This window comes from Glandiceps talaboti, chromosome 7 (genome assembly GCF_964340395.1).
Source record: "Glandiceps talaboti chromosome 7, keGlaTala1.1, whole genome shotgun sequence".
Lineage (NCBI taxonomy): Eukaryota > Metazoa > Hemichordata > Enteropneusta > Spengelidae > Glandiceps > Glandiceps talaboti.
The window spans coordinates 665,179-680,534 of record NC_135555.1 but is presented as its reverse complement, the minus strand read 5'-3'; the positions used below and the strand labels follow the sequence as shown (position 1 = coordinate 680,534).

The 15,356-nt window shown below is 33.8% G+C and overlaps 1 protein-coding gene across 1 annotated transcript in view; it reads right to left on the bottom strand.

Moving 5' to 3' along the window:
• LOC144438190 (rotatin-like) overlaps positions 1-15,356 on the bottom strand; it is a 38,043-nt gene that overhangs the window by 6,604 nt on the left and 16,083 nt on the right. The window contains exons 24-42 of the mRNA XM_078127233.1: positions 14,986-15,207; positions 14,515-14,586; positions 14,117-14,260; positions 13,781-13,856; positions 13,330-13,458; positions 12,904-13,008; positions 12,291-12,449; positions 12,015-12,122; positions 11,344-11,536; positions 10,481-10,551; positions 10,001-10,133; positions 9,279-9,474; positions 8,652-8,875; positions 7,356-7,493; positions 6,295-6,474; positions 5,106-5,273; positions 3,374-3,468; positions 1,674-1,751; positions 219-345 (exon numbers count right to left, since the gene is read on the bottom strand). Coding sequence (XP_077983359.1) covers positions 219-345; positions 1,674-1,751; positions 3,374-3,468; positions 5,106-5,273; positions 6,295-6,474; positions 7,356-7,493; positions 8,652-8,875; positions 9,279-9,474; positions 10,001-10,133; positions 10,481-10,551; positions 11,344-11,536; positions 12,015-12,122; positions 12,291-12,449; positions 12,904-13,008; positions 13,330-13,458; positions 13,781-13,856; positions 14,117-14,260; positions 14,515-14,586; positions 14,986-15,207 — 2,618 coding nt within the window. The remainder of the gene's footprint in view (positions 1-218; positions 346-1,673; positions 1,752-3,373; positions 3,469-5,105; positions 5,274-6,294; positions 6,475-7,355; positions 7,494-8,651; positions 8,876-9,278; positions 9,475-10,000; positions 10,134-10,480; positions 10,552-11,343; positions 11,537-12,014; positions 12,123-12,290; positions 12,450-12,903; positions 13,009-13,329; positions 13,459-13,780; positions 13,857-14,116; positions 14,261-14,514; positions 14,587-14,985; positions 15,208-15,356) is intronic.

Below are 15,356 nucleotides of genomic sequence, written 5' to 3'. Positions count from 1 at the left end.
GTGACATAGAACAACCAGGATATAACTCCCGTATTTTTTGTTCAGACGTGTTTGACTTGCCTTGTCTGTGGTATAGAATCTGGACATAGGTATCCTGAATTCTATAACCTTCATCATTGAATTCTTTGACTTACTTTGTTGATATTGAAATCAAGTGAGTGAGTGTGTGCGTGCGTGCGTGCATGTGTGCGTGCGAGCATGCAATGAAAATCCCTTACCAATATCACACCTAGCAGTAAAGGTACACAAGACAGATAACATTGTTATCATTAAGTTTGGTTCTACAGTACACCAAGACCATAGTTTGTGAGCTGTGTTACTGAATCCACACCCATAGACTGCCATCTGACAAGAAAAGAACAAAACACAAGGTTTATATGACGGTAAGAATGGTGGCCACTCAGAGTTGGTAATACAGATTGAATTTTTGTTCTAAGTTAGGGGGTCTACTCTAATCAAAGCCTGAACCTAACCCCAACCTTAACTCCCTAGCTTTAACGTAAATGCTACACTGTGTCATTTAGTCCACTGTTCTACATTCTTACCTTAATGTTAGATTGCACATCATGAACCACTCAATATACACTAATTATAAGGTCTATTTGAAAATTTAAAACTTGTCATTGTGTAGAAAAGGATAATTGAATCATTTCTAAAAAAATTATGATAATTATAAAACTGAAATATCAATAATGATAAATGTTTTTTAAAATATTTTTTTCATTTATCTATTTGCCAGAGGTCGAAAATAAAACAAATTTTACATATCAAGTGAGGAAAATGAATTAGCTAAGTAAACACATCGACAATGAAAAAATAAATAAAAAATAACTTTAAACTTCTGGCTGGACCACAAAAATAGATTGTTCAAACTAGTCAGGTTTGTGGCCTAAGGAAAACATATAACGTGATATATACACCTAACATAAAAAAAACCCCAAAAAACCCCAAAACCAAACACAAACAAAACATATGCATGAAGTGCAATGTCTTAATACAAATAATTATGCCTATTGAATATATATTACAAGGGGCAAACAAGGGTTTATAATAATGTTTCAAAATAATTAATCTAGTAAATACTGTTTTAATTGGGATTTAAAGGTAGATCTTGTTCCTGTCTTTTACAGTTGGTCAGGTAATGAGTCCCAGTGTTTTGTCGCAGCGTACTTTAATTTTTTTTTGGCTCAAAGTGAGATTTAACTTTAGGAATGTAGAAGTTGTCTCCTGTTGAGAGTAGTGTCATGTAATTATGTAGTATTGTGTTGAGGTAGTTGTGCACTGTCTGTGAGAAATTGTCGTTAACTGTTCTTAATGATTATAAAATGAAGATCCTAATAAAAAATAAACCCTTGATAGATAGAATGATAAAAACAAATCTATTATGGCTATGAACCTAATACCAATGAAGATATCTGACTGTATTTATGGTACATATATATTATCTAACAAATTCTAAATTTCTCTTTGATAAAACAAAATTCTAATGTTTATCTGGGGTTTTTCAGAATCCAATTATGATCTAATAACTAAACCAATTTAAGAGTTGATAAAGAGAGTTACAAGCTCATAAAGGATAAATTAACACTGTAAAGATGATATTAAGGAGCAGCTCATAAATTTGCTACAACCCATGGTTCTACAGACTCCTATATAAAATAAATATGTCTTACCTTGACCTCTTCACTGTGATACATAAAGTTTTGTAATAAATTCAACTGATTCATTAGTTCTGCCATCAGAGGATCCTCCTGTAACATATCAAAGATAAGTTGGAATATTACATTATGTATTTTAATGTCTACAGTCACCACTTTACATTATCAGATGGGCAATGTTATGATGATAAATACCAGATAAGTGATTCATATAACAAATTTGGCAAATTGAAATTCTTGTTACCTGAAATAGAATTTTACCACCTACATGCATCATGAAAATAACAATTGCTCTATCTTTTTCTTGACTCCATCACTCCACACACACACACTTGCATTACTAGGTGCATATGAGAATAAGTCAACCCCTGTGTTCTTTTTTGTCTATCTAGGGTGAGGTAAAGAATTTAAAGCACTGAATATTGCTGAAAACTAACCACTAAATGATAATACATACTGAAGCTAACATTATATGTACATCGTAAATGTTTGTATGGCTATACTTACATGTACATCTCCTCTTTGCAGTACTAATTGATTGGGTTGTCCCCATGCTTCATATTATCCCCCTCCCCACCATATATACACACACACACTCATCATACATACATACATACATACATACATACATACATACATACATACATACATACATACATACATACATACATACACACACACACACTATACAAATAAGTCCTGTTTGTGAGATAGGATTGTCAGAACTGAGTTCTGACTTTATACTCCATCTGCAAACAGGACTAACTACAAATGTAGGTGTCAACTCTAAGACGGCATAAGTCATAAAACTGAAAAGCTGGTTTTTGTGCCATATTCAAATTGTGTTTTGTACCTGATTCTGTGTCAACATAAATCAGACCAAAATCATCCAATATTTGCATAGCCTCCATTTGCTCCAATCATTTAATAATAACCCTGAATTTTAACCCTATCAACTCTCCCTTTGGACACTTATCAAGAAAACTAAATATGAATGAACTTGAATTTTGTGCAACATAAAACTTGTGTTGGCACTACACTACTCCCTTGAACCTGACCTAACTAAACCCACCATTGGGTCAAACTGTTCACACATTTTCTTTTTGCAAGTTGCAGATTAGAGTTGCCATATTAATTATCCAGTGTGTACCCCCTAACAGATAGACAGACAGACAGACAGACAGACAGAGACAAAGACACAGACTCAGACAGACAGACAGATAGACAGATAAATAGACAGGCAGACAGACAGATAGATAGTTAGATAGATAGATAGTTAGATAGATAGATAGATAGATAGATAGATATATAGATAGGTAGATAGATAGATAGGTAGATATATATATATATATATATATATATATATATATATAGATAGATAGATAGATAGATAGATAGATAGATAGATAGATAGATAGATAGATAGATAGATAGATAGATAGATAGATAGATAGATAGATAGATACAGATGCACACATGACAGGAATTACAACCTATACATGATAATATTTACTACTTGACTAAAGGTTAAACATATTTTGCGGGTGCCAATTATAATTTATATTCACATCATTTTTGAAATACATGTAAATACTCAAAATGAAATATTTACTTTACACTCAGTCTGAGATGAGAAATAATTCTACTTGATATATCTTACATGACGTCAAACATATAGTCTATATCTGATGTTGTATTCTATATTCTACTCTCACCTTTTTCTTGGATGATTTTCCTAGCTGCAGTGAGTCCATATTCAACTTCATATGAATATGTTTAATTTGATCAACTGTACTCTCTACAACACCAGCTGTACAAAAGACAAAATAATTGTTAGGAGAGAAAATCATCTACCAAGATATCGTCTAAGTTTCTAAAATTCAGCTGACTGTACATCTATAGATGTAAACCCCCCCCACACACACATACATACATACATACATACATACATACATACATACATACATACATACATACATACATACATACACACATACACATTTACATACATACATACATACATACATACATACATACATACATACACACACACACACATACATACATACATACATACATACATACATACATACATACATACATACACACATACACATATACATACATACATACATACATACATACATACACATGCACACACGCACGCACACATACATACATTTGTACGTACATACGTACGTACATACATATAAGACATACATACAGACAGACACATATGTACATATATATATGTTACACCCAATCCATGAAACTGCCCAATTCATGAAATGTGCATGTAACTTTGCCCAGTTCATGGAATTGTCAACCTTATGGAAATAAGAGTATAGATTACAATCTAAACGGGGCCAAATTAAATTTCTGGGGCAAGAGTTTTGAACTGGGGTGTTGATTATCAAACTCTATTAAAAACACAAGCTACACTGAATTATAATAAAATAAGAATTGTGAAGTGATGAGTTTGTAAATACACGATAATAAAGTTGTTTGATTCTTATTCTATTTTGTGTGTCATATAAAAAGAAGCTCAGTTCATGTACTGGGCATATCTTACCATACCCACTTCATAACCTGGGCAAAACGAATGCATATTTCATGAACTGGACAAAGTTACCTACCCATTTCATGAATTGGGCAATTTCACAGATTGGGTGTAACATATATATTGCACATGAAATTGGGAGCTAAATTGACATTATTTCATCATCAACAATTGATAACTTAGCAAATCAACTCTGACTGCATTGTTCTTGGATCATGAATATACAACTGAATTTAAAATGGACAGTCCAGCTGTGAAAGCAAGGATCTAGATGAGAAAGGGGTAAAAAAACAAACAAACTGAACTCTGTAACACATAGACCATAGTTTAGGTGCACAGTTGTATTTGTTATTCACACCTAATATTTGATTATTCTAATTTCATTCAACATATAATCACATATTGTGGAGTCATGATGGGTGAATGGTTAGCGTGACCGGCTTGGAATCTACAGGTTGTAGGTTCGAGCCCTGTCGCTGCCTGCTGTTTGTTTCTGAGTGGCTAAAGTCCTTGGGCAAGATTTGAACCACGACTGTGCCTTAGTCAACCCAGCTGTATAATTGGGGACCTGGTAGGATGTAGGTTGCAATGTGAAGGCTTTAATCCTATGCGCTGAAATGGCTGCAATGGATTGTATGCTCCCCGGGGAGTTGAGGAAGACTAAAGGGCCGTTGTGCCGTTCTGATCCGAGCCAGGGGTAATAATTGTAAAGCGCTTTGAGCACGGTGTGGGAAAGCGCTATATAAGAACCCAACATTATTATATTCTTCAATTCTGAGTAACAATTAACTTCAATCTACAGCAATAATTCAATACAAAACACACTACAGTACAGTAATGACACTGCAGCTGTGTTTGTAGTCAATTACTGTAGATAAGTACTTTACCTTCTAATGCCGTACTCTTGGCAGTTTGACTGACAGCTAATAACGTACTCAATGTATTTACAGTACAAGTCTTCTCAGCAATGCTTATGTTATTAGAGGTTGGTAAATTGCCATCATACGCTTTAAGTAACACTTCACATAGTGTTTGACCACTTGACTTACTTTCCCCTGAAATGTACAACATAAATTTGTCAACCTGTACCCATTAGAATACTAGAAATAGTGGAATGTACAACATAGATTTGTCAACCTGTACCCATTATTATACTAGAAATAGTGAAATGTACAACATAGATTTGTCAACCTGTACCCATTATTATACTAGAAATAGTGAAATGTACAACATAAATTTGTCAACCTGTACCCATTAGAATACTAGAAATAGTGGAATGTACAACATAGATTTGTCAACCTGTACCCATTAGAATACTAGAAATAGTGGAATGTACAACATAGATTTGTCAACCTGTACCCATTATTATACTAGAAATAGTGAAATGTACAACATAAATTTGTCAATCTGTACCCATTATTATACTAGAAATAGTGGAATGTACAACATAGATTTGTCAACCTGTACCCATTAGAATACTAGAAATAGTGGAATGTACAACATAGATTTGTCAATCTGTACCCGTTAGAATACTAGAATAGTGAAATACAACATAGATTTGTCAACCTGTAATAACCTGTACCCATTATTATACTAGAAATAGTGGAATGTACAACATAGATTTGTCAACCTGTACCCATTAGAATACTAGAAATAGTGGAATGTACAACATAGATTTGTCAACCTGTACCCATTAGGATACTAGAAATAGTGAAATGTACTCCTTCATATTTCTATTCATTTCCAGAAAAGAATGAATTAATAAATACCTATTCATTTCTAACACCATACGTATCCTAACACACATAAATATTCACATAAATTAGTACATGTATCTGTATTGGATGGAATGCATGTTTTACTGGTGGCAATGTCTCTAAGTAATGGCAATAATAATAATTAGTTCCAACTCAAATTTTGAAAAAAATACCCTCCTTCCTAATATGATAGTGTAATATAAAACTAAATTACTTTTATATTACTAGACATTCACCTACTAAGTAAACACAATGGGTGATCTTCAAGATGAGAAAGAAGTTAAAGTTAAAGTAAAATGACACTAAAAGTCATTCTTACCATTGTCAGCTGTGTCTCTCATCTCACCATCTAACAATAATTTGATGCATAGATTGTCAGCACTGTTTTCTTGTTTGCTGAGTTTACCCTCTTCTGTCAGCAGAGTGTTGACAGAGTTCATAACAGAGACTCTTGTTGCTGATACACTTGTATTTGTACTTATAAGGTGCTGTATACAGTCTGTAAAGTCAGAAAGATACATCATGGCTATAATAGTTGTATTTGTACTTATAAGGTGTTGTATACAGTCTGTAAAGTCAGAAAGATACATCATGGCTATAATAGTTGTATTTGTACTTATAAGGTGTTGTATACAGTCTGTAAAGTCAGAAAGATACATCATGGTTATAATAGTTGTATTTGTACTTATAAGGTGTTGGATACAGTCTGTAAAGTCAGAAAGATACATCATGGCTACAGGTATAATACAGTTCTTGAAATGATAGCTACTCCTCAAATACACGGTACAATCAAAACTTTCAGATTCAACAATGGTAACATGATGTATTACTATTAGATGTAAATTGTTGTTACTTGGTCAGAAAATTATTGAGAATAATTCCAAATTCAATTTCAGTACACCCTAATGATGTTGATGAGATGTAAATGAAAATTTTCTGACCTTGCAAGTACATGTAGCAGTATTGCATTTAATAATGACATGAACCCAGCGTCCAGAAACATAAATCCTTGAAATGTGATATATAACTTGTTCATAGGTATACAAAGGTAACTTTATTTGAATTGATTGCAGAATGCCAGATAGAACCTTAGATATTAAACAAATACTAAAAAGAGAGAATTTAAAGATAGCTTTTTGATAATAACTATGGTAATTAATTAAATATTTAAACTTAAAACACGATTTGCCATGTTGCTGGCAAGATAAAATGAAGCTTTGAAGTTTCTTGTTTCAGTATTTGCATAAGTGTACAGTGCCCTCAAGGGTGAGAAGGTAAAATACATGGGTAAGGTTAAGTTGTAGTCAATGGAATAGTAAACTCATTTGTACAATCCACTTCTGGAACAATTAATAATTGACATAAGTGACACAATCTTACCAATGATACTTGGCCAGAATTTGGCAAGAATTGGTGTAAGTTCTTTCAAACCATGGGTTTGTTCAAGTTGTAATGTTGTCATGAGTAGTTGGAAGATAGTAGACAGTAACATATGACAAGATGACTCCAAACCAGCATCTGAAAATATACCACAAATACAGCTTATAATTTATTTCACAAGAGGAACTATTCCACTTCAAATGCAGCATTTATAGGCAAAAATCTTCTTACATGTATTTGTGGAGAGATGTGTATAATGTTGACAAGAGTGGTATTACTAGAGTACAAAACACACTACTACACAGTTTTAGTGGCATTTGGGTTGTCATCACTGATGGATTTAAAACACAAAACTGAATTTCAACGTAAAGAGATAAATTCCAATGATTTTGTACTATTCCTGCATGATTCATGACATATCCTACAATATATATCAGGTTGGTATTATTAGGCAAGTTATATCATAACATAAAATGGTATTATTAGGCAAGTTATATCGTAACATAAAATGGTATTATTAGGCAAGTCATATCGTAACATAAAATGGTATTATTAGGCAAGTCATATCATAACATAAAATGGTATTATTAGGCAAGTTATATCATAACATAAAATGGTATTATTAGGCAAGTTATATCGTAACATAAAATGGTATTATTAGGCAAGTCATATCGTAACATAAAATGGTATTATTAGGCAAGTCATATCATAACATAAAATGGTATTATTAGGCAAGTCATATCGTAACATAAAATAGTATTATTAGGCAAGTCATATCGTAACATACAAACTTTATTCTAGACTATCCCTACATTTGTCACAATCAATTTGAGAACTTTTGATGTCATGTATTTTATTCTAGGTACAGCTATCTTTCATGTCATGACCTCTCTTTGTGCTACAGTTGAAAGATCCCATACATGTCTAAATTTGATGTTGTCTTTGTGCCAAATTTGAATCATTTCAGGTAGCCTGAATTTGATGTTAACTTTGTGCCAAATTTGAATTGTTTCAGGTAACCTGAATTTGATGTTGTCTTTGAGCCAAATTTGAATTGTTTCAGAATTTGATGTTGTCTTTGTGCCAAATTTGAATTGTTTCAGGTAGCCTGAATTTGATGTTGTCTTTGTGCCAAATTTGAACTGTTTCAGGTAGCCTGAATTTGATGTCTTTGTGCCAAATTTGAATTGTTTCAGGTAGCCTGAATTTGATGTTGTCTTTGTGCCAAATTTGAATTGTTTCAGGTAACCAGATGTTTTGTCTTTGTGAAATGTGAATGATCCCATGCATGCTTACCTTTGATAGTTTGCCTCTGTGCCAAACTAAGCATGTGTAGTACCTTCCTCCACAATATTGTATCTTGCAGTAGAGACTGTCTAGTCACTGGTTCACATGTCATAACAGCTCTGACAAGTAGTGTAATTTCACTGTACATCAATAACAGACTGTCCACTAACAACACAGTATCTTTAGAATCTAACTGTTGTAGTTTGCTTTCTAGTAAATCAATGTCTAGAAGTCTGAAAACAATACAGAGGTAGTTACAGTGTAATTTCACTGTACAACAATAATAAAATGTCCACAACAACACAAGTAGACAGTTTATTTTCAGTTTAATTTCTTAGTTTGACTTCATGTGGCCTCGAATGTCAATTGTCAAGACATGCTAGTAACATTTTTCAACAATGCACATGGTCAATTTCAATATGTAAAAGTTATTCATAGATTTATTCTGACTTTACACATGTCTGGACTTTCGAGTCAACTCTGTGCTATAACGTCTCTGTCATAACGTTTCTGTCTTCATAAAGTGAACTGTCAATAATATTTTCCTTACAATCATAATACAAGGGTTGGTTTTTCAAAAGCTATCCCATGGTTTATTCCTGATAAATGTCATTGATCGTAATGTCTTGTACTCACCTGAGTAGACTTCTGAGTATGTTATGTTTACCGATAGAGATGACAGCATCTTGTGGTGCTAGAGTAAGGAGATTTCTTAATAGCTGACATATTGTTGTAATAAGAGATGGTGTGACAACACTGGGATATCTGACATCAGTTATAGATACAGCTGTTGCTGTAGATGATACACTGGATGCAGAACTACTATGTAAACCTAAAGGGGTGAAAATAAAGTAAGTCTTAGCACAGTATTCTATAGATTACACACTGGATGTAGAACTACTATGTAAACCTAAAGGGGTGAAAATAAAGTAAGTCTTAGCACAGTATTCTATAGATGACACACTGGATGTAGAACTACTATGTAAACCTAAAGGGGTGAAAATAAAGTAAGTCTTAGCACAGTATTCTATAGATTACACACTGGATGTAGAACTACTATGTAAACCTAAAGGGGTGAAAATAAAGTAAGTCTTAGCACAGTATTCTATAGAAGACACACTGGATGTAGAACTGCTATGTAAACCTACAGGGGGAACAAAGTAAGTCTTAGCACAGTATTCTATAGAAGACACACTGGATGTAGAACTGCTATGTAAACCTACAGGGGGAACAAAGTAAGTCTTAGCACAGTATTCTATAGAAGACACACTGGATGTAGAACTACTATGTAAACCTGAAGGGTGAAAATGAAATAAACTGATGAAGTGAGTTTGTTTACTAAGTTTATGTGTCCTTACCTTGTGGTTGAGATGATCTCTTTGATGAAGTAAGTGAATTTGTCTGCATAGAGGTGGTAGATGTGGCAGGTGTTGCTGTCCCACTGGTTACCATAGATACTCTTTGACTGGTGTTAGGAGTAGATGTATACATCTGAAATCATCATATAAAAGGAAATGCTTATCTTGACTTACTGATGATCACATACCAAATAGGCAAATATTTACTTCTTTCATTCAACAAGTGTAATGTTGCTAATATTCAATGACAGTGTGATATTGCCAATGTTCAATGACAGCATGAAACTGCCAATATTCAATGCCTGACTGATATTGCCAATATTCAATAACAGCATGACGTTGCTAATATTCAATAACAGCATGACGTTGCCAATGTTCAAAGACAGCATGAAACTGCCAATATTCAATAACAGCAATGACGTTGCCAATATTCAATGACAGTGTGACACTGCCAATACTTTCATATCTGTATGTACTTACCTTTGATGATCTCTGGTCTTGAGTTGTACTGACACTGGTCATGTGACTTGCATTGAAAGTTCCATTGTCAACTGCAAGGAAATAGTATTCACAGGTTAGTGTATACTTGTTTTGCAATAATGGCAATTATAATACATATGTGATTGGTTTAGATCATGTCACATGATATTGACTAGTGACCCATAGTGACCTAAATTTGCATACAGAGGGCACAATTCATATCCTATTTTCCTTAGGGCACTATTCATGTAGCACAGGAGTCCTACATATGATTTGCTTTGACAATGGAAAGAATATGCCTGAAAATGTGACATATTATGTTATAGAACACTTATTGCCTGGAATTATTCTGGCACAAGTAGTAGGCTGTTATGTAGCAACTATTTCACTCAGCTTTCAGCCTCAGGAAATAGTTGCTACATGACAGCCCTTGGGGTAATATGATGTCTACTAGTACCTGAATAAGATCAGGCAGTAAGTGTATATTATTGTAGTTTAATTCTGTCATTCAGTAATTACTGTAAATTATAAATTTTCAATTATACTGTTGGGGACAATATATCATTCTTGACTCTGACAACAGAGTAGCTTATAGGAATTCTGTATAAACAAACACATAGCACCTCAATGAGAACTCATTTCAAAATACTGCAGTGTACTTGCAGTAATAGTACAAGTTGATAGTGCTGTGGGTGCTACAGTATTAGCAGTACCAGCTTGTGTTGTTGTAGGGAGCTCTTAGACAGCAGTAAAAGCTACAACTATCTGTAGTGATAAAGGTTAATGGTGCTGCAGCAGATGCAGTGTTTGGAATTAAAATACTACCCTACTGTGCTAACAGGGAGACTGATGCTGCAACTTACCTGTAGTTGTAAGTGTTGATGGTGATGCAGTAGCTGCAGTATTTGGGGTACTTGTAGCTGAAGTATCTTCCATAATACTGACTGGTACTATAGTACTATCTGCATAGTAATTATTTAACATTGTCACTATTTCAGAATAGAACTGATAATGATGAAGTAATGCTATGAGTGCTGGTAGACCAATCAATGACACCTGAAAAAAGAATTACAAATAATATCATTTATTCAATAAGGAGAAATATCATTTCAGTTATTTTATGTTTTGCTATGATCAACATACATGTCAGATGAGTTCTCTCGAATTAGTACAAACTGACTGACAATCAGTAATGAATGTTTTGAATTGTATTGGAAATGACCAGGATTCTTAGTGGGGCAATGCTAAATCTATTTATAAAACGTTACAATATGAACTGATAACTTTCCCATTGAAGTCCCTATATTTTAACACATCCCTTTCATCAGTCACATACACACTGACACATTTATCATATACAACTCATCTTCAGAACAAATACATGATAATGTACTTTACAGGATGACATGGTTCAGATCTAAATGTCTATAATGTTTAATACAAGCCAGTATAAACTATGGATATTTTTACCAGGCCTCCTGGAGGGCAGTTGGGGTGGGGTGGGGTGGGTAGGGTGGGGGAGAGTGATATATACCTGAGTTTCTTCATCTTGTACAGATGGTCCCTGCCATCTCACCGATGGATCGGTTACAGCTACATTGGGCATAGGCTGTGATGTAAGATTTACTAATAATGCTGCTGCCTGTTAACAAACAAACAAACAAACAAACAAACAAACAAACAAAGGATTGAATGGGAATTATTACAAGTAGTTATTCAGGCAAATACAGAGTTTGACTTATATCTACATTCTTATTGGTGCATACAGAATATTAACATAGCATCATGTAGACCACCTGGTATACCTTACCTGTTGTCTGACAAGACTACATTCTGATTGGTCTAGAAGAAATGTTAAGACAGTTCCCCACAATCCACCTGGTATCTGTTGACAGCATGAACTCAGCATAATACGACCTGATTCAGTTGATGACAAAGCAGTAGCAATGGCAAGTCCTGTTGCTCTAACCTAAGTTAAAAAATAAACACAAACCACACGTATAGTAAGCCTTTGAACTCATAATTACTAGTATGACTTCTCAGACCTATTAAGGATATGTCGTCTAGTTGGCAAAAATATGTCATATGTCAAAATCAACCAACCAGTTACTTGAGTCTCATATCATAGTAACATGCTTTACTCTTAGAAGTTAGATATTACTCCCCATTTTCTTTGCTTTGCTGGAAAAATAATGGCAATTTAAAATGTTTGATATTTTGAGCACTGTTGAACAAGTGACATAGACAAGGGATGTTGTGATGTAGAATGACCAGGATATATAATCCATATTTTCTGTTCAAAGACAACAACTTGGCTTGTGTATGGTATATAAAATAAACATCATATATCACAGTAAACTGTGGCATTGAGATGATAGTCATGAATAACTTTACAAACAGAGCTATGACTAAGTTTGACTTACCTCAGGATCTCTATAATACCACAATGCCAGTAACCATAGCAGACCAGTACTCATCAATTCATCTGTATTGCCTTGTTTTATATACAGCCAATGGGAAGTCCAGGCCTAAAAGAAGGGTATTAGTTAGGACTGAGACTTTACTTACATACATGTATTCAAAATGTTAAGATTGAAGGAAGCATTTGTGTTAGAGTTATAGCTACATAGCCATCATACCCAGCAACTGTCAGCCTGCTCCATTTGACTCTCCTTTAGTTTGTTACTTCGTTCAAATTCAACTATCGGTAATGCAAAAAATTTAAAATAGATAATCTGCAGCTTGTGAAATAGATTAGTTTCAGACACTTTGATCCCTTCTTAGGCTCACATGTCTGCAATCTCACATGTTCTAAATCATGGCTTGAACAAAAAAATGGTTGTTCTTACCTTATCAACTGAATGTTGTGCCATCTCACAAGCTAGATGTTGTAGGCATAGTGTAGCACTCTTAGTGACTCCTTTACCCATATAAGACAATGCAGTACCACCACGACCAACATGAAATGCTGACACAACCTAGACAAAGAAAAAACACAATTCAATCATTTTATAATTTAATGTTGACACTTTCTATATGCATCCAAAAGTCTTTACATAGTATTATTCAAATACACAAAATAATGGTTTTGTATACATCTTTTTATCTATGTCTTTTCTACTGTCATATCTTATGATTTATTTGCTTTATTTTAATCTTCCATAACAATAATCATGTCTGCTAAAATTCATGACAACATTTTTCAATGTCTTGTTTAAATTTTGTTTCTCTTTTTAACAAGAGACTTTCTCAAATGCATAATTTCTCTTCAGTTTACTCTACAATGTATGATGTCCTTACCTCTAAAAGTGATGTCAGAAATTTATGACACAATGCTAGATTGTCATTGGCCATACATCCATCACTCCAACCAGGTCTGTGTAAATAAGACAGTGAGAACAAAATAATTACATCAATAATACAGACTCAAGTTACATGAACTGTTGAGTGACTCAGGTAGAGTGGAATTTTCCAGTTGGCATACATAACTTTTCAAACCTGTTGCATTTTATTCTGTTTTTCCTCCTTATCACCACATCAATGAAAAAGTTGCCTTTACTATATTAGCATACAAAATGTATTACCTACAGCTGTAATCTAATTATGTTTCTAGTTTTATCATTTTATCACTCTCACCTTGCAGTAACATGAACCAGACATCGTAGAGTTCCTTCCAATGATGGTAAATCATAGAAGTGTACAGCATCTGCTAAATTTAAACTCTGAACCATTGAATGGGTTACATCACCACCAATGCAGCCAATACCATCACTAAACCTCCTACAAGCAGCAAAATAAATTTACACACTTGTCATTATCTGTATAAGAATCACTTAAAATAAGGTTGACAAAAATACTAAACTAAACATGCATTGCATACATCCAAATAAAGTTGATGATTGTCAATGTTTTCAACTCATGTATACAGTAAATAATCCAGTTATTCCTACTAATACTTGAAGTGAACATAAAAAGTTTGCCTAGTCATACGAATATTTCAGTAAAATGTAAAGGTATATCCAAATAATACTTACCAGCTGTGGTTGGATTTTGTCAGCCACTGTACAAAGCCACTTAAAAACACTAAGATAGATTTATGTAGTGTTCTGAGTGAAAATAAGAAACCAAAGACATACAAGTTAACATATAAATCTCAGTTCATTTAAAACAATGTATGAGTATGTGATACTGAAAATGTGCTCATTAAAGGAAGTAAATTGGTGTGATGATTTCCTCTCACTTTTTACCATCAAATTAAAATCCTAGCTTAAAGTATAAGAAACTATTTAATTCATACTAAAATTCTCCTCTTCTGTATCAGTATTATCTTATCAGTGGAGCCGTAAGGATTACATGGTACTATTCTTTTGTTCTGAACCAACGTTTTTCCTAGCTCTGCCAGGCAACCATTTTTTTCACATCTACATTTTGATCCTAGTCTGACCTGGGCGTTTAACAGAATGACTGCATCTGCTTATTAAACAGAATCAAACCATTTCCATTACCTTTTACCAACTGTACTTTCTTCTTGTGTGGTACTACTTATATTTTCTGATTTCTGTAGTAATCTAGTCAGTGGTGCATGGTTGTCTACTATGATGTCAGCAAGCCATATTAGGAAATCACTTGGAATGTCTTTAGATGTGTCCAACAGGATCGACAAAAAGTACAGGATCTGGGCCAACAGAGTTTCATCCTCCATGTTGGCAGGAATCACCTGTAAATACCTGTGAAATGAAAAAATTATAGTATACTGTCACATATACGTGATACACAATAAAGAGACTTCATGTTCGATAATTTTCAGTTCTTTTGGAACAAAAAGAAAACTTTAGACTACTGCATTCATGGGATGGGATATGCTGCTGATGGTTCA